The following is a 21462-nucleotide window of genomic DNA, read 5'->3' as shown; positions in this document are numbered from 1 at the left end:
CACTATGGGACTTAACAAAAAAAAATGGCTCTGAGCACTATGGGACTTAACTTCTGAGGTCATCAGTCCCCTAGAACTTAGAACTACTTAAACCTAACTAACCTAAGGACATCACACACATCCATGCCCGAGGCAGGATTCGAGCCTGCGACCGTGGCGGTCGCATGGTGGGACTTAACATCTGAGGTCATCAGTCCCATAGAACTTAGAACTACTTAAACCTAACTAACCTAAGGACATCACACACAGCCATACCCGAGGCAGGATTCAAACCTGCAACCGTAGTGGTCGTGCGGTTCCGGACTGAAGCGCCTAGAACCGCTCAGCCACACTGGCCGGCCGAACTTGAGTATGGCACATGGAGCAGGTAGTTAGGAATAGGAGTGAGATGCAGACAGACAAAATGTCGTACAGTTTTGCTGACAAGCAGAAAAAATCTTCAGAAGGTATGGAAACGGTAGTGAGGATGAGGTTGCCAATTGAGCAGCACAATGACACTAGAGGCAGTTGAAAAGATTCTGTCAAACTGGTTCAGTTGTTCTCCTATGTTAACTGATATTGGGGCACTTCATGTTGCTGTTCAGCAGATTCTGACCTAGTCCTCATGCGTGTAGGTAGCAGCACTGTTTTCATAAACCATAGTGATTGTATGACAAAGGATTTCTGCCATATTAATATCCATCTACAAGCCCCGCAGCAGTAACTCCTGCCCAACATGATAGCCAAAGCCTTCTCAGATCCCTATATTAGTCCAAAAGTCTCTCTTCTGAATCTGTTTCTCTTGTTACTATTAGAATTTGCTGCTTCACAGCAGCCATAAACACAACCTCATGGGATGCCACATTATAGTGTTACTGTAGTACCACTGCAAGAGCCTTTGCGTTTGTGGGCCATCTTCAGCGTATTGCTATAGGACACGCTCCTAAACTGAAGGCAGAAGACAGTTTAGCCAACAGCTCTCAGCACTTCTTACCCTTTATCACCTGCACAATGCTTGTCAGTGTTGGTGCCACCTCTCTCTGTGCTAATATCTTCAATCCCCTTGCTCTTGCTGCTATTGAACCCTAAAGCTCTCAGTGGTTAGCTGATTCCAAACCTGCCACCTACTTCCTGATAACCATGAGTAACTACACTTTCATTCATCATTACTTCTCCTTTGAAGACATAATACAAAAACATCCATAGTACTACAATTAGGACTTGTATGGCATTTTTGTATGATGACATCTTTATGCTCTCAATTCAAGATGAAGACGACATATAATTACTCCTCCAGAATCACAAAACTTTGTCTCATGTTTTCACTTTATCTTCCTCACCTCAGTAAGCCACCTTCTTTAATATTTTCTTGACCACATGGCTCTATAAAAACTTAGGTTTACTTTAAACGAACTGTTTTTCAATAGTATCAGAAGTTCAAAAGCTGCTACACACTACACATCCCAGATTCCCTCTTGGTGATACATGGATGTTTCATCTGTAATGACCAGTATGCTGAAGGTGTGCCTAAGGCTTTCACAAACTGACTCACATCCTCAAGCCCTGACCTTGTCCCCTAACAGAACTCCCATCTCTTATCCTCACATACACTCAATACTTCTCAGACATTTGTGTAGCAACCATGGGGGAGGAACACCCCTTTCTGCCACACAATTCCATCAGGTTTAGAACAATTGACCAACATTATGGCAAGGCTATGATTATCCCTAATTGTGCCCTAAAATAAAATACATTCTTGACAGTTCTATTCTCACCATAATTTACATAACCCTCAGAATGCCTCAAGTATATGCTACTCCTTTACCCATCACCTCACCTGCTTCGTATGTTACACCTATACAGAAGACTCAGGTGGAAGATTTGTTCTATACATCTGCCCACTACCACCAATTCATTCCTCTTACTGACATTTCCTACACCAAAAAAAGTAGACAAAATGTAGAAGCAGCCACATCATCACCAACTTTGCAACAACAACTGCACAGTACTCTATGTGGGTATGGTTATCAACTAGTTATTCACACAGATAAACAAACATTGCCAAACTGTGGGCCATCTGGACTGCCCAGTTGTACATCACATCAATCAGGTTAATGTGGTTGACTTTAATGGCTCCTCCATAACACACATCATCTAGATCTTCTTGCCTAACACAATCTCTTCGAAACTTCTTTAATTATGCAGCTGGAAATTGTGCCTCCAATATACCATTCCTTGTTTCTGTAGCAGCCCTGGTCTCAATCTTCGCCATTCTCTGTGATCCATCTGCCTTGACTCTTGCTGTTGTTCCCTCTCCATTCCACCTTCTTGCCATCCACATCTTCACACTTTCCTGGTAGTTTTCTATTCCACTATAAACCACTCATATCTTTCTTTATGACTTTCTCTCTCTCTCAGGATTCTCCGACTATCTCCTATAATACTTCCTTAGCATTGCCCAGATATCTATCCACCCTATTCAAGACAGTGATGCGATCCCCAGTTGATCCACAGCACTAAGAAAGTGAAACATAAGAGAGAGAGAGGGAGAGGGAGAGGGAGAGGGAGAGGGAGAGGGAGAGGGAGAGGGAGAGGGAGAGGGAGAGAGAGTTCTTTGTTTGACACGTAGAAATCTATCTCATGCATGTATTTATAACTCTAAGCAGAGGAGCACAGTCATTAGCACACTAGACTTGCATTTGGTAGGAGGATGGTACAAATCCACTTCCGGCCATCCTGGATTAGGTTTTCCATGATTTCCTGAAATTGCTTAAGGCAGATACCGGGATGGTTCCTTTGCAAATTTTTGAGTCAATTCTTTTCAACGTTATTGTCAAAAATTCTTTTTCATCCATTATGTAATGTAATTTCGGGATTTTCTGAATTGATTTAAACACCTTAGCTACCAAGAAAATATTGCCTAAGAAATTATTGCTGTTTGCTGTGTATATTAAGTAATAACATAACCCCAAATCTTAATTTTAAAGGTTTTTTTTTCCAGCAGCTGTTAGTAATTTTAAGGTTATTATTTTCAGTACCTGCTGCAATTGTGTCATTTGGTGACACTGTATCGGTTCGGAGGAGAGGATCCGTTCAATTACCTTGCGTAGCAGTTGGAATACCATCACCTGAGCGATCTTGGACAGCTCATGAAAATCCTGTCATGGGAAATGCATTCTCCGTTCAGCATGATGGCACTTTGCATATAAGTGATGTGCAGAAGCATCATGAGGAGAATTACACTTGCACTGTATCCAATTCTGAGGGAGAAGATCATATTTCCTATTTCCTTCAGGTTTTAGGTAAATAATAAAAATTCAAAAGCTATAGCAGTTTTTAGGTACATTTTAACCTTATTTTGCTAACACAGAATATCAATACAGTTTTTCAATGAGGTCTTACTTAAAGTACAAATTGAAGGTAGGTATCCTGAAAGAAAGAAATCACTGAAAAGAACTTGATAAATGTTACAAATGTAACAATCAAAACTTAAATAAATATTTCAAATTATGACATATTGTATCTACAATTTATTGTTGTAGTATCCTCAGACATTTGTAATGAAACTAGTATCTATTAGATGATCATTTATATTTAAAATTTTGCTTGTGTACTTATTTGTCTGTAACTTTCTAATTTGTTTATATGATACAAGAAATATGGAAAGTAACTCAAGAACTGATCAACCTTCTTGTGTGTAAATTAACAGAACAGGAGTTTATGCATAAATATGAGGATGAGGAAGACTAAAAAGCTGATTTAAATGGTGTTTGCAATAAAAGTTAATCTATAAAGTGTTCATTAAACCTGGACTGAATTGGATGCAGTTTAATAAATTGAACAATAAACTGTTATTAATTCTGGTACTGTCACATTCCATTATGTGTGCTGTCAGAAAATACTGAGAAAATTTTGTTGAAATAAAGCTATTAAATTAGTTTCTTTTTAGTAGTAAAACATATCACAGTTATTAATATCCTTAGCAGTGCCTAAGTACCAACACAGTTGTAAAGGGCTCTTATTTGATGATCTATGTCTACTCAAAATGCCTTTGAGTGGACCACCTTAGCTGTATCCTTTGCCTAGGGTTAGACTACTTACCACATCTGTAAATGAGGAACATCCTACCCAAAATCCTTTCCATTACCCTCAAAGTGGTATTCCACTATCCACTTAATTTACAAAATATCCTAGTCCATCCTTGAACCACACCCACTGCCAACCACTTGCCACATGGTGCATATACCTGTGAAAGGCCAAAGTGCAAGACCTGTCCAGTGCACTCACCCAACACATCCTACTGCAGTCCTGTCATAAGCATATTCTACATCTACATCTACATCTACACAGGTACTCCACAAGCCACCATATGGTGTTTGGTGGAGGGTATCCTGTAGCACAACTTGTCATTTTGCCTCCGGTTCCATTTGCATATAGAGTGAGGGAAAAACAACTGTCTTTACGGTTCTGTATGAGCCCTATTTTCTCATATCTTATCTTCATGGTCCTTATGCATGATGTATGTTGGTGGCAGTAGAATCATTCAGTAGTCAGCTTAAAATGCTGGTTCTCAAAATTTTCTCAATAGTGTTTCTCAAAAAGAAAGTTGCCTTCATTCAGGGATTCCAATTTGAGTTCCTGAAGCATCTCTGTAATACTTACATGTTGTTCTGACCTACCGGTCACAAATCTAGCAGCCCACCTCTGAATTGTTTTAATCTCTTCCTTCAATCTGCCCTGGTACAGATCCCAAACACTTGAGCAGTACTCAAGAATAGGTCACACCAGCGTCCTAATTATGATCTCCTTTACAGGTGAATCACTCTTTCCTAAAATTCTCCCAATAAACTGAAGTCAACCATTTGCCTCCTTACCACAGTTTTTGCATGATCGTTCCACCTATTTCACTTTGCAATGTTAAGCTTAGATATTTAAATGACCTAATCATCCACATTAACTTACACTTTTCCACATTTAGGGCTATCTGCCATTCATCACACCAGTTGGAACTTTTGTCTAACTTGTCTTGTATCTTAATACAGTCACTCAACTACAACACCTTACCATACACCATGGTGTCATGAGACCACAGATTGCTGTCCAACCTGTCTGCCAAATAATTTATGTATATAGAGAACAACAGCGGCCCTATCACACTTCCCTGGGGCACTTCTGACGATACCCTTGTCTCTGATGAACACTCGCCATTGAGGATAACATATTGAGTTCTACTGTATATGAAGTTTTTGAGCCACTCACATATCTATGTACTTTTTCCATATGCTCGTAACTTCGTTAACAGCCTGCAATGGGTCACCGTGTCAAATGTTTTCCAGAAATCTGGAAATATGGTATCTGCCTGTTGCCCTTCATCCATAGTTTCCAGTATGTCATGTGAGAAAATGGCAAGCTGAGTTTCACACAAGCAGAGCTTTCTAAAACCATGCTGATTCTTGGACATAAGCTTCATAGCCTTAATATAGTTTATTATATTTGAACTGAGAATATGTTTAACGATTCTGCAGCAAACAGAAGTTAGAGATATAGGTCTGTAATTTTGCGGGTCCGTTCTTTTACCTTTCGTATATACTAGAGTCACCTGCACTTTTTTCCAGTTGCTTGGGACTTTGTGCTGGGTGAGAGATTCATGATAAATGCAAGCTAGGTAAGGGACCAATGCCGCAGAGTACTCTGTAAAATCGAACTGGGATTCCATCCGGGCCTGGTGATTTATTTGTTTTCAAATCTTTCAGCTGTTTCTGTATGCTAGGTATGCTTATTTCTTTGTCATCCATGCAGGAGTCTGTCTGAAGGTCAAATGATGGTATGTTTGCTCAGTTCTCCTGTGTGAACAATTTCTTGAATGTGTAATTTAAAACTTTGGCTTTCATTTTGCTATCTTCAACTGCCTCACCAGCCGGACAACCAGGGACTGGAGGAGCCTTAGACCTGCTTAGTGATTTTACATACAACCAGAATTTTCTCAGGTCTTCTTCCAGATCTTTTGCTAAGGTGTAACAGAGGTAATTGTTATATGCTTCGTGCATAGATCTTTTCACAGATGCAGGAATCTCTACTAACCTTTGCTTATTGTCATTTGCACATCTCCTTTCGAACCTAGATTGCAACAGCCTCTGCTTCCTCAGCATCCACCGAATTTCATTTTTAAACCATGATGGGTCTTTTCCAGCCTTTATCCACTTACTAAGCACATAACTCTCCAGACCACAATTTACAGTCTGCTTAAACTTTGACCATAATTCCTCTACATCCACTTTACTGGAACCAAGTGATGCCAATTCACTGTCCAAGTGAAATGTTAATAACTGGTTATCTGCTATATCTAACAGGAACACTCTCCTAGCCATTTTGACTGATTTATGAACTTTCGTAATCATAGTTGCTATAATAATGCCTTCGTGATCGTCAATCCCCATTTCTCCACTGGCATTGTTGACATGGTCTAGCCTACTTTTAGCTATAAGGTCTAAGATATTTCCATTACATGTAGGCTGCTGAGGTAGCTGCTCAAGAGAATTTTCAGAAAATGTTCAAAAGTGTTTTGCATGACTGTCTGTCTGTATCCCCCACCCGCCACAATGAATTTTTGGACATCCCTGTCTATACTCAGCAGGCTAAAGTCGCCTCCAATTAGTGTTGCGTGATATGGGTATTTAAGCACTATTGACGATAGACTTTCTTTGAATGACTCTAGAACTGTCATAGCGGATTCACGTGGCCGGTAAAAACCTACACCTGTTATACATGGCCAGATGACTTCACTGTCACACTCAACTTCGACCTCAATAGAGACAATATTTTTGTCAGCTGCAATGAACTCTCCCCCCTCCTGTGGCCTCTAATCTGTCTTTCCAATAAATGTTCCATGACTCATTAAATATCTCATATTCTGTCATATCAGAGGCAATCCACCTTGAAAGCAGTAATATCATATACCATCTCTGCTGGTACTTCTGCACAACATTTTATGTTAAAATTGCATTGCACCAGGTTTCTCTTTTGCTGTCATGCCTCAGTACACTAGTGCACATCCCTCACAAAATATCAGACCAAGACAGCTGAGTTGCAGCACCTAGAGATAGTTTTCCAGAAGAATGATTACAGTCAGCACCAGACCCAGCATCCTATAAAACCAAAGGAATCAAGGCTACAACATGCAGCTGAGAAGGGAAACCGGTTTGTGATGACATGTATCATGTACATTGCTAACACACTGATGAAAATTGGGAGACTGCTCTGGATCCACACACACACACACACACACACACACACACACACACACACACACACACACACACAGAGAGAGATATAACACCCACTGTGACCCACCAGGGTAGCCGAGAGCGGTAATATGCTGCTTCCTGGATTCGGGTAGGTGCGCCGGCCCTGGATCGAATCCATTTTAGGCAGCTTTCCACATCCCACTAGGTGAATACCGGGCTCGTCCCCACGTTCCGCCTCAGTTACATGACTTGCAGACATTTGAAAACATTTGCACTATTCCGTGGCTTACACTAGATGCAGACAGCCGGGGTACACTCATTCCCTCATTCCATCCCGGAGGGAGGGGAGGTGGGGGGGGGGGGGGGGGGGGGAGGGGTTCGGGATGGCGGCAGGAAGGGCATCTGGCCACCCTCTGCAACTAATACTGCAAAATCAATAGCAACACAGCCGGCCCCATGTGACACAGGACAAAGGCTGCAAGAAAGAAAGAAAAGAAATTATGTCACCCACTGTGCAAGACAAAAGCCTTGCTGAGGTCTCCCCTCAGGGGGCTCAGCATTTAGTTTCTGGGTACAGGCTTGGCGACCCCGGGGTCCCTGAGCTGGGGACTGAGAAGCACCACCAGTCTTCAATACCGTAAGCTCTGAGCGTGCTTCAACGACCACCGTAAGGTGTGACGGTGGAATGTTGTACAGTACAGAACCCAGTGATCTTGCTTAACTGCCTGGGTCATGAGGATGGTATAAACCTCTATAAAACATCCCTCAATCTCAAGGTGTGCTGTGCGCCAAGGAGATGCATGGCTGTTGAGGTAGAACAGTTGCTAGCGGGCGACCTCTGGGGAACCTGCTGCCCTCCGGTTGTATTAGGCTTACCCAGGCAAGCGGGGCTCTGTCTGGGTGGACATTCCTTTCCCTAGCTGCTTGTAGTATCACCATGAAAAGAAATATGAATAGTGCTCAAGCACAAGTCTCTAAGAATGGAAAGTTCAATGCTTTAAAGTATGACCCCCAATCGTTCCCTTCCCCGCCCACACCAGGGGAGGAACGGCGGTTTAAATTACCTGGTGACATGTATTCTCCTCGATTTCTGGTTTGCAGCTGAACAAAGCCACAAAGCCTCAGTTTTTTGCGGTAAATTTAGAGGACAAGTTTGGAGAAGTTGAGGGCATGTCTAAAATGAGGTCTGGAGCAGTCCTTATACAAACGGCATCTCCAGCACAGTCACAGGCATTGCTTGCTTGTGACAAGTTTGGTGAAGTTGCAATCTCCATTACGCCTCATAAGAGCCTCAATATGGTTCAGGGAATTATTTTTCATCGTGACCTGTTGTTGCAGTCTGACAATGAGCTCTGTGCAAATCTGGAATGCCACAGTGTCCACTTTGTACGATGTGTCTTCAGGGGACCTAAAGATAGTAGGGTCGACACTGGCACCTTCATCTTGGCTTTCGAGGGTGACACCTGCCCGAGAAGGTCAAGGTGATGATATATCAATGTGATTTAAGCCTTACGTCACTCCTCCCATGCGCTGCTTTAAGTGCTGGAGGTTTGGGCATATGTCATCGAGATGTGACACCAACCCTACCTGTCGGGATTGTGGACGTGCCTCCCACCCCAACGTCCCGTGTTTGCCGCCCCCTGTTTGTGTCAACTGCAGATGGAAACATTCACCTTGCTCATCAGACTGCATGGTTTATCAAAAAGAATGGAAGTTTATGGAGTATAAGACCTTGGACAGGCTCACTTACACAGAGGCTAAACACAAGTACGATCAACTTTACCCTGTGCACATTTCATCGACGTATGCTGCAGCAACTTCAATGTCACCATCCCTGGTGATGAGCCCCCAAACTCAACCGCTTTTTGTGGGCCCTCCAGCCCAGCTGTCTATTCCTTCCTGGCCCCCTGGTAGTTGGGGGAACACCCTCTTCCGTTGCTCCCCTGATTTCAACATCGGGAGTAACAACCCCTCCTTCTTTGGGGACTTCAGTCCCCACCTCTGCGCTGGAGAAGTGCCTGCCTCCTCCGGCTCCCCTCGCGTGGAAGGGATCGCTTCATTTCCTCCCTTCCATGGTTACTGCCCCTCAAAATGTTAGCCAGTGGCTGAAAAAGCCACCACCTGAGGGCCATAGGGCTTTCAGGTCTTCCTCGGTCCATGAGGCTGGGTCGGAAAAGCCCACCCAGCCTGATAAACCAAAGGACAAATGGGACCCTACCAAAAAGAAGAAAAAGCAAAAGGAGAAGGACATAGAGACAGAAAAGGAGTTCACCACTGCACCTGAAGATGATGTGGAGCATCTAGCATCAACTCAGGAGCTAGATGTTGCTTGACCTGCAGCTCCTATGGAAGTTGATCAGGCTACTTCGCAATCAGTGGTGGCGAGCGCTTCTAAAGCATGACCTATCCATGACAGCAGGGATTTGACAGTATGTGCCCCCATTTTCACACTCAATGTTCTCACTAATTAGCTCCACCAACTATATTTTCCAAACCGTACTGCAGGGCATATGATGTTTAGTGAATCACCATCTCCCAATGGTTCCAACCAGCACCGGTGCAATGTGCATGAGATCAGCAATCATCAGCACCATTTCTGGCTCCATAAACAGCAGTGCCAAGGTGAAGCCAGTCATGGAACTGGAACAGCCCATCCTTGCACACATTTGTGCTTGCAGTTGAAAAGGATATCTTGTTCAACTCACCAGTCATACATCCTGTGTCAATCCAAGTTATCAGATGAATTTGCAATTGCGAATAATGACCACCATCACCTGTAGAATGGAATGACAATAATGAAAATTTGTCCCAGTCTGGCAGACATTTTCATTGTTATCATTCCATTCTATAGCTGATGGCAATCATTACTCCCAATTGCAAATTCATCTGATGAGTTTCGTAATGGCTGTGGTCACTGCAGTGCATCGTCATCAGAATAACACAGGCATTGCAATATCGTATTTATCTGCCGATACCAGGCCTGCGACTTTTCAAGCACAATGTCTGATCTGTACGGGAATACACATAGTGCATGTGTGAGTACAGATTGTAGATGTTTGGTTGACGACATATGGAAGTTTGGGTCTGGCCGTGAGTTGTGCATGGATAGCCAAATGGTAAGGCAACTGTTTGCGATAAGCAGGAAATCTGGGTTTGTGTCCCAGTCCGGCCCAAATTTTTGTTGTCGTCATTCTGTTCTACAGCTGATGGTAGTCATTATTCGCAATTGCCAATTCATCTGATGAGTTTTGTAATCGCTGCGGTCGCTGCAGTGCATTGTCATCAGAATAACACAGGTACTGCAACATAGTAGCACTCCAAGTTATTCCCTGCCACACCCACTATAACTATCTGTTCATCTTCAGCTAAACTATTACTTTAGACCTTAATTCCTTTAACATCTGACTGAGCACCAATGTTCTGATTTTGTTAGGGTTTTTTTTTTTTTTTTTTTTTTTTACTTTCTTGCTATGTTCAGCATTGTGTGTGTGATACTGCTAGTTATGCACCCAATTTTCAGTTACATGTTCTTAATTGAGCTTTCCATTGCAATAATAGAGGTTGTTTTTCCAACTGCAGTAAATATTTGCTATGTTTAACTTGGTACAATTTTATGTTTCTTACTTTACCACAATTCAAGGGGTTAGGTACTGTATATATTTTACATATTTCAGTTTTAGGTTCTATTTTTATAATCTCCTCCAAATATGCTACATTTTTTATCATATTACTACTGTTATGCATTTTTATGCCAGCTTGTTTACATGATCCTTTAGCATTTTCGTATAGCCCAATACTATATACTTTTATTGTTATTGGTTGTTGTTCATGATTTATAGAGATACTCATTTTGTTCTTCAGTTAAAGCAAGACAGCAACATTAACAAATCAAATGTTCTATGATTAAACTAAAGATTATTCATTCATATTTGAGATGTTGGCAATGTGTGTCTTTGAAGTCATTAAATTTGACTATAAATGTTATCAGTCAATGTTTATACACATTTTTTTATTGGCTGTAGTGGTTTCAACTCTTTAGCCATTTTCAGTAGCCCAAAATGCTTCTTGGCTAATGGCTGCGTCAAAACATAGCAAGAGTGAGCAATCTTCAAGATTCCTATCAGAGGGCTCCAACATCTAGTAGGAGCCTTCAGAATGTGGTCAATCTTACTGCATTTTGATGCAGCCGTCAGCTAAGAGGCATTATGGGCTACTGAAAATGATTAAATTGTTGAAACCTATTCACACAGTAAACAGCGTTTGTGTTTGCATTGACTGATAATGCTTATAGTTAAAGTTTATTCAGTCTCCTTTTTCTCCTCAGAGTATAGCATTTTTTAAGGCCACATCACTGTCAAGATGCTTAATATATACTGTATGTAATAGTAGCCTATTACATCTTATTTCTTGTAATCAGATGCACCATTCCCGTTATTAGCCTCTTCCTTAAATTACAACAAAAATTTATGTCAAATAGGCTGAAATATATCTCATTTTCAAATTTATTTACTGTAAGCATTTTTACTTCCAAAAGACAATTAAGAATGATATGAATCTTAGTTGCACATTACATGTAGAAACAAATAAAGAAACATCATATGAAAAGTACTATCATATGAAAGCTGAAACATAACTTCCTGATACATTAAAAGTATGCCTGTTTTGAGAATAGTTTATTTTCTTACACAGTGACACACAAGGTCAATTACTGTGCCTGACCAGGACTCAAAGCTTTGCCTTTCATGGCCAACACTGTTCCAACCTGAGCCATTCAAACATTTGCCATTACTCAGCTCAAAGTTTCATTCAGTTAATATATTTATTTAGCTTGTTCAGTTGTATGCAGTATAATAAACTGGTTATTATAGTACTGCCCATAAATGGTTTGGATTGGAGCGAGGTCATCGGTCTCATCGAATAGGGAAGGACAGGGAAGGAAGTCGGCCGTGCCCTTTCAAAGGAACCATCCCGGCATTTGCCTGGAGCGATTTAGGGAAATCATGGAAGACCTAAATCAGGATGGCCGGACGTGGGATTGAACCGTCGTCCTCCCGAATGTGAGTCCAGTGTGCTAACCACTGCGCCACCTCGCTCGGTACCCATAAATGGTTCAAATGGCTCTAAGCACTATGGGACTTAGCCCATAAATGGTAAATATGTTTGGAAAACAAGTTCCTTATCATGTCACATAACTGTGGAGTAAAAGACTGGGTCCAAAAACAACCCTCTGGCTATTACTTAGCTATATTCTGTCATCTCCTTTTTCCCAAGAGTTTAATTAGCAAGGTATGTGGAAAGGTGTTGTGGAGTTCACAAGAGTAGGATGTAGGAAATTACTAAAGTTTTTGGTTGGGATGTAAGATGTGCTCAGGTGGATTAGTACTGTCCATGAAAGGTAAATGGCCAGGTTTAAGTTTTAATGTATCAGGAGTTTGACTACATCATGTACTCTGAGCAGAGTGAAAGACTGTTTCTAACAACTTGTATTAATTACAGTCATACTCTGTGGAAGCTAAGAATGTTTATGAATACTTATACTTGTATAAATTATCTTCTGAGTTATTAGAGCAATTGTTAAATATCTACTTAAATTTTTATGATTTGCTTTATACCTGAGTCCACAGTTGGTAAGAATTTTTAAATGATTTCCACCTGTAACTGTCAGTATTTGGTTTTAAAATGAAACAAAAATCGATGATTGCAGAAGGGGTGGAATCATTTAAACAAAACCAAACTTTAATTTTCCATTTATGAAGTTCATTACTAAGAAACATGTGCTGTTATTTCAATTAGGCTTTTCATCCTAACATCTGTAATGAAGATGGGTTAGTCCAAGTAACATTCAACAGATTTCATAGTCAATAAAGCAGAAAATATAATTTATGCAGTATTTCACAGGTTTAGTGTATTTTTTCTTAAATTTATTATATTGATGCTCATTGCAATAGGCAAATATTAATCACTTCTCATTTCAAACTTTCATCTCATATCTAATTTTAAACATTCCAGTTGCTCCTTCTGCTCCACTATTGCAAGTCTCTGGTACTAGCACCTCATGGATTCAACTGAAGTGGAATCCAGTGAAAAATGGCGGTAGTGCTGTGAGAGGATACTTGCTTAATTTTCGAAAAGAAGGAGGTGGTGAATGGGAAGAAAGACTCCTACCAAGAGATGCAACATTGTACCAACTGCAAGGCCTCACTTGTGGAACTGAGTATCATCTGCAGTTGTTTGCATTCAACTCCATTGGAAGTGGTGCTCCAAGTGAACTTTTAGTTGTTAGAACAAATGGGTCCCGTCCAGTGAAACCAAACTTCTCTGAATTTATCTCTGTGAATATCACGACAGTTATATTAAACTTCAAATCCTGGAGGGATAATGGATGTCCAATTATTTCATTTGGAGTTGAATACAGGGAGAGCTCACAGCAGGACTGGATAACTGGTAGGTACAAACAATAGTTTTCCATTACAAAAGATTGTTTCACAAGTATTCAAACCTGAAGCATATCAAAGTCAGACTTGGTGACTGCACTGACATCTTTACAGGGATATGTTGGCTTGGTGATAATGTGCAACAATTCACTGCCAACACCTGGTGAGCATTTTTGAAACCTGAATTGCCTTTTTCCACAAATTATTATGTAATGTAAATTAAAATTGCCTAACATTTGCTAACCTATATGTTGAGGAGATTTGGAAGAATAATGTTGTAAGGGAAATTGTAGCATTTACTTGATGACACAGTTTTAAAGTGTGTCTTTTGAATCTTCATGACACTGTTATCATTTGCAAGCTGACTTATTACGTACTAAGCTTCACAGTCATATAATGTTGACATGTGAGTGACCTTCTAGTTTCAACAGAAAATTTAATCAATTTACTTATGGTACAGTAATTACAGCCAAGATTGTGTCATACAGAATTCTTCACATAAGACTACAATATTTTATACTTCTTTAACACTGCAATCTCATAGTCTGTAAAGTAGAAGCAAATCTAGTGTGGCACACTGCATAAGAAAACAGTAGGAACACAATTGGGTGACCAGTGAAATCCACGATAAATATAAATGTAAGACTAATTTAAATGTTAAAGTGTATGTAGCTCATTTAGATCTTGCTAGTGTCCTATCACCCTTACAAAAAAAAAAATCACATTTTCTGAGCAACTGGTAAATTTATAAGCTACATGGGTTCAAACGTTCGACTAAGACATAAAAATAAGATACATAGGCTCATACAAGAAAAAGATGTAAATACACTCAATGAAAATAAGTATCACAGGCAGAGTAACTTCAAATTCTTCCAGAATGTTGAAAATCTGACCAACATTGGATTCACTCCCTCAGAAATAAGCACACTAAACAAAGGCCTGAAATTTAACATACAATCACACCTTGGAAACAGTATGATTAAAAATATTATTGCAAAACACTAAAGTAGCACTTGATATGACCCAGTGGTCACCTTATATGTCAGCCATAGGCTATCTGAAAATACTTAATTGAATGCTAAATCTAGATGTACCTTATTATTTTAGAATGGCAAAAATGAACAGATAGCTTCAGTTGTATTGTTACATCTAGTGCAGCTATAATTATGAAAGTGCTGCAGCTAATGTAATTAATGCATAAATTAGAAATACTGAAGAACTCTGTATAACAGTATATAAAAGTTGTTTTCCTTACAAAGAGATGAAAGTTGATAAATGTGCTACTGAAACTTAATATTACGAGTGTGAATCAAGTATAAATGGGGTTTTATTTTTGAAAAATCATTTATTGAAAAACAAAAGGCAGTTATAATATATTTTTCCACATAGTTTCCTGCTTTATAAATACATTTTTCCCAGTGAGAAGGAAAGTTTTTCATTGCAGCTTTGTAAAATGAAGCTGGTTGCATCAAGAGTCAATTGCCCACAAATTCCTCCACACCTTCATCATCTTCAAAGGGTGCCCTCCTACAGCTTCTTTAAATTACCCAAAAAAATGGAAATTGTTGCTTTGATATGATGAGCATTACAAATGAAGCTGTTGGAAGTATGTAATGACCGGCTCCTCCCGGTTCTAACAGCTTCATCCAACAATACTAGAAGTGTAGGACCAGTCCTACCAACTGTTGATGCTCAGGAAAAAAATCCTGTTTATATTTGATTCACCCTCATAAACAATGAATCTTCAAATGAGTATCAAGTTTTGTGAGAAAAAGAAGATGCAAGAACCTGTGGATTGTGGAAGGAAGGGGCACATTACATAGAATCACAGTCAAGGAAGTTTACATTGTGCCAGAGAGGTAGGAATTGATATAAAAAAAGAAAGGAGGCTATTTGAAGTATGCTGAATCCTTAAGTATTAATTTTTAAAGACTGTTAAATATCAATAAAACAATAAATTAGTGTGAGGAAGTGGATAGAGGCAGAGATATGATGTGCATTATAACACCTTGGTATAAATGATGATTTTAAGGTAGTAAAATCAACCCAATACTAACAGTAGTCTCAATCTCAGACAAACTAGATAGAGGAAAAAAGTAAGACCGCAATAAAAATTAAGAGGAGGAGGAGGAGGAGGATATTAGTGTTTAACGTCCCGTCGACAGCGAGGTCATTAGAGACGGAGCGCAAGCTCGGGCGAGGGAAGGATGGGGAAGGAAATCGGCCGTGCCCTTTCAAAGGAACCATCCTGGCATTTGCCTGAAGCGATTTAGGGAAATCACGGAAAACCTAAATCAGGATGGCCGGAGACGGGATTGAACCGTCGTCCTCCCGAATGCTGGAAAAAAAAAAATTAAGAGATCAAGGAAAACTGAGAAGGTAAGAAGGAAATGTGGTAACTGAAAGATATACAAGTGAATATTGTGATATTAAAGAATAAAAATATAAGGTTAAAACTTTTTGAGGTAAACTATATGGAACCACAGTAAAGGACTAAACACAGAATTTAACTGAATGAGATTTTCACTCTGCAGCGGAGTGTGCGCTGATATGAAACTTCCTGGCAGATTAAAACTGTGTGCCAGACCGAGACTCGAACTCGGGACCTTTGCCTTTCGCGGGCAAGTGCTCTACCAACTGAGCTACCCAAACACGACTCACGCCCTGTCCTCACAGCTTCACTTCTGCCAGTACCTCGTCTCCTACCTTCCAAACTTCACAGAAGCTCTCCTGCGAACCTTGCAGAACTAGCACTCCTGAAAGAAAGGATATTTCGGAGACATGGCTTAGCCACAGCCTGGGGGATGTTTCCAGAATGAGATTTTCATTCTGCAGCGGAGTGTGCGCTGATATGAAACTCGGTCTGGCACACAGCTTTAATCTGCCAGGAAGTTTCATATCAGTGCACACACTGCTGCAGAGTGAAGATCTCATTCTGGAAACACCCCCCAGGCTGTGGCTAAGTCATGTCTCCGCAATATCCTTTCTTTCAGGAGTGCTAGTTCTGCAAGGTTCGCAGGAGAGCTTCTGTTAAGTTTGGAAGTTAGGAGACGAGGTACTGGCAGAAGTGAAGCTGTGAGGACGGGGCATGAGTCGTGCTTGGGTAGCTCAGTTGGCTGAGCACTTGCCCGTGAAAGGCAAAGGTCCCGAGTTCAAGTCTCAGTCCGGCACACAGTTTTAATCTGCCAGGAAGTTTCACAGAATTTAACTGGTAGCCTTAAAATAAAAATAAAAAAATAGAAAATAAAAAAATTCCTGTCCAAGAAAAATGTTTCAAAAATCAACAAAATCATAAGTAAGAATTTAAATAATGTCAAGGAGGAACAATAAAGGCAAACAAGTTAAAAAGAGAGTAAATGAGAAAGATAGGAAAAATGATGATGACAAATGACCAAGATGTGCAAGATCAGCACAGTTCATCATGGCCAAATAACAGGTAATCTGTGCATAGCACAGTCTGTCTCCAAGGTAATGTAGGCACTGGGCTTTCCACTTACCACTATGTCAAAGATGTACCATGAGTACTTCAATTTGGCAGTACCATACTCAACAGTCATGGGCAACATATTGATGACAAGGGTTCTTGTAGAGTGTCCTAGATTACAAATGTAAATATATGGATCACACTACAGCGTATCACTCACCATTTCAGTGCCGTACAACAACTAGTAATCAATCATACCGTCCGGAACTACCATCACACCATGGGATACAGATGCCACTGCCTCACATGTATAGCTCTGATCACCATAAATCACTGGGTACAGAGAATATCACAGATGTAGGAACACCATCATTTAATGCTCGAAGGTTGAAGAAAGGGTGCCTGGACTGATGAGTCACACTATATGCCGGCATACACCAACAGAAGCATATGAAACCAGCTGAGGGGATGCCTCCTACTTGTCAACAGGACAATGTTCAGGCATGTGGAGGAAATATTCTGTTGTAGTGAATGTTCACCCAGGATGAAATAGCATCTTTAATATGGATGTCAGTGTCTTTTATAATTGAAGTATAGAGGAACCAACTGTCTCCTCATGAGCAACTTCCTACAGCATCCTGCAGGCCAGCTGTTTCTCCCATCACACTTTAATTGTGTCAGAATGGTTTACGGAACAGGCCATGTGCATGAGGGTGTGTGTATGATCCTACCAGGTCAACTGAGCTCAGTCCTGTTTAGCGTATTTTGGATGCCATCAAGAGTAGAAAGAGGTGCTGCACATTACAAGGTAACTGTCTATAAGTTAGTTGCTCAGGAATGTGTGTAGCTATGGGGATCCAGAATACTGAATTGCTCATGAATGTGTGCAACTATGGGGCTCCAGAACACTGAAATCTTTGGAAACAACCTAAATGACACAGGCACTGCAAGAAATGCTTAGGTCAGTCATAGTACTTTATTCACAGATTTGTGAAATAGGGTACATTGTGTTATATATCATTGAAAGCTAATTGTAAGTGCTTATATAAAGTGCCAATATAAAAAGTAACTTCAGTTAGGCTATGAATTAAATACTGGAATAGTTAAAGCTAATTTATTAGAAAAATTTTAAAACTACATCTTTGTATTACTCCTCTGCTTAATCACCATTCAAATTTAACCATTCATCATATACCTTCTAGTTGACAAATTCCCTATGCATAATTAACTTGAGATTGTAGTGATACCATCTTGTATTTGTTCATTGGAGTCAAAACATTAGGAGCAAAACTACTTTTTCATGCACATGAAAAGGTGGACATGACAAAACTTGGAACCAAAAGTAGGCAATAGAGCATATGTTCAAAAATGTCTCGTTTGAATTGATGCAACAATTCAAGTGTTTTTCAGGCATTTTGTAGGCACACTGATCTTCTGCATGGATCAGTGTAGCAACTGTTGTATCCTCTCACTGCTTTCCATGTTACATGAACTGTAAGGTTTCTTTCCAAACAGTCTTCGCATCATTGGCATTCTGTTCCAGGGAGCTAATCATGTAAATCAGGATGTTGCAAGTAGAATCAAATATGCCATTTCCATAGAGAACATATACAAGCACTGTTTACCCCAGTACCTACTGTAGTCAGGAATATTTGCAAAATAATGTGGACCTGTAGAACTGGACACAAAGAGCAGAGAATACAGTACCTGAACAAAAGTATTTGGACACCCCTGCGTAATGCAAAAGTGAATTCTAGATGTTATAAGAGGTGGACTCACCAGTACAAAAGGAGGTGGTGTGTAATGTGTTGCCAGTAGGGAAGGGTGGTGCGTAATGTGTTGTCAGTAGGGAAGCAGTAACAACAGAATGGTTCACTCAGGAGAGCTCAGTGACTTTGAACGTGGACTAGCTGTTGGATGTGACCAGAGCAAAAAATCCATCAGGGACATTTCAGCCCTTCTAAAACTTCTCAAGTTGACTCTTGGTGATATGACTGTGAAGTAGAAATTCGAAGAAACAACCACAGCTCAACCAAGACCTGGTAGATGCAACGTACTGGTCAGGGACTGTCAAGCATTGTGGAAGGTAATTGTAAAAAATCGCACAAAATCAGTAGAAGGAATCACTCTCGTGAGTCCCAAAGTGCTACCACCAGCCCATGTAACATAATGACTGTGCATAGAGAGTTAAAAAGAATGGCGTACAATGGTGAAGCAGCCTATTATAAGCCACACATTTCTGTAGATAATGTTAAGCAATGCTTGAAGTTATGTAAAGAGCATCATACTATGATAATAATAATAATAATAATAATAATAATAATAATAAAGATTTTATTGTCTTTAGGCCATTACAGCAATTGACAATGTCAAATGAAGTTACAATTTATAATACAGTGTGATAAGGTATTGACTACTGAAATACTTTAGCTTATATTACAATAAATGTACAGTGGGTCATCTGTTGGATTACTGCATTTTACAGTTGAAGAATTCATTGATATCATAGAACGGGTGGGCAATAAACCATTCATGCAGTCTTTCTTTGAATGTATGTTCAGAAAGATCCTGTATAGCATGTGGAAGCTTATTAAATAGTTTGTGCCCTGTGACTTCATAGCTATTTATTGATTTTGATAATCTGTGGTAAGGCGTGTAGATGTGTTTGATGCTTCTTGTATTGTAACAATGTACATTTTCTCTACGTTTCGCATCTTGTAGGTTCTTCTTCATAAAGATTAAGACATTGTATATATAGAGGTTTATTACTGTCATAATTTTTTGTTTAGGAAATAAGGGTTTGCAGTGAGCCTTATGTGAAGAATTTTTAATTATCCTAATGGTTTTCTTCTGCAATAATAGGATGTCATGTATATGACTACAGTTACCCCACAAGATAATGCCATAGGATATTATACTTTGGAAAAATGCAAAATAAGATGATCCAATGTATGTTTCAGGTACACAATTTCTGAGTTGTCTTAATAAATAAATTACTCTAGATGGCTTACTACTAATATAGTTTACATGTTGGCCCCAGGATAACTTTTCATCTAAATAAACTCCCAGGAATTTAACAGAACTAGGGTCATCAGATAGTGGCTTGTCTCTTAGAGTGAAGATTATCTGCTGAGTTTTATTTTCATTAAGCAGGAAACCATTTGTTCTGAACCAATATGCTGCATGAGTGAGTGTATTTTCAGCACAGGTTTTAAGATCATTAAGATTGTTACTGTTATGAAGAAAAGTCGTATCATCTGCATACAATACAGTGGTGGATCTAATAAACGAGGGGAGGTCATTGATCATTATCAGAAACAGGAAGGGGCCCAGTACAGATCCCTATTGCATTTAAGAAAACACTAAATGTGGATTGATATGAACATATTTTATGGCTTTGTGTACTGCATACTGTAGTGGTACAGTTTCGGATAATGATTGTTTCTATCAGTATGACAATGCATTCTCTGATAATGTGGCATCTGTAAGATAATGGCTTGTAGATGATAATATTTCTGAAATGGCCTGGCCTACCCAGAGTCCCATCCTGAACTCAGTGGAATACTTTTGGGATGCATTAGAATGTCGACGTCGCCCCAGTCCTTAGTGTCCAACATCACTAGCTTCCTGGTTTTAGCTCTTGAGGAAGAATATGCCACCATTCCTCCAGAGACATCCAGACACCTCAATGAAAGTGTTCCCTGCAAATATGAAGCCATCATACAGCCTAAGTGTGGACACATCCTGTATAAATGTCCACCAATAGAGTCGGGATACTTTCAATCAGATATTGCACCTACATTAAATTGAAACAAGGTTCTACCACACAATACTCTATAAATAAAAGTCACAGTCTGCTTCTGTGCATGTTTAGAGATGTTCATATTTGCATTGTAGCCAAGAACTTGAGATCATACTGTCAGGTTTGCCATAGTTGTTAATTGTTAGCTTCAAGATAAAGCACAGTGGAAAATAAAATTTATGAGTAATACTGCAGTCAACCATTCCTGAAGGAAATGGTTTTGATGTGTGGAGTTCTTCAACATATTCTTTGGAAATCAGTACTAGCAACTTAGCTGCATAGCTCTTCAGTATCTTCCTATGTACCTACATGCCAACCAAACCAGAAAACAAGAAATAAGTGCTTTAAGATCTGGATGCACATTGCATAGTCCAAAAATTCCATTCTGCTGTGAAGACAATGTTTTCTTAAGTGTACTAGAAGTGTTCCTCAACTCTTAAAAATCTCTCTAGGGATGGTTGGTAGAATAGCAGCTGCTTAAATTTGTAGAGGCACTTTTAAACAATCTTACAAGATTTAGACCCAAAAACCGGTTATTTCATTATGGAATTTCTCACTCATATTCATTAGACATTGCTA

At 39.8% G+C, this 21462-nt stretch overlaps 1 protein-coding gene across 1 annotated transcript in view; it reads left to right on the top strand.

The window, feature by feature from the left end:
* The window catches only part of LOC126471275 (Down syndrome cell adhesion molecule-like protein Dscam2), a 231816-nt gene that overhangs the window by 147017 nt on the left and 63337 nt on the right, over positions 1–21462 (top strand). Inside the window, exons 16-17 of the mRNA XM_050099393.1 lie at positions 3015–3281; positions 13233–13667. Of these exons, the coding sequence (XP_049955350.1) occupies positions 3015–3281; positions 13233–13667 (702 nt within the window). The remainder of the gene's footprint in view (positions 1–3014; positions 3282–13232; positions 13668–21462) is intronic.

Source organism: Schistocerca serialis, chromosome 3 (assembly GCF_023864345.2).
Source record: "Schistocerca serialis cubense isolate TAMUIC-IGC-003099 chromosome 3, iqSchSeri2.2, whole genome shotgun sequence".
NCBI classification, from domain to species: domain Eukaryota; kingdom Metazoa; phylum Arthropoda; class Insecta; order Orthoptera; family Acrididae; genus Schistocerca; species Schistocerca serialis.
This window is presented reverse-complemented; position numbering and strand designations above follow the sequence as displayed.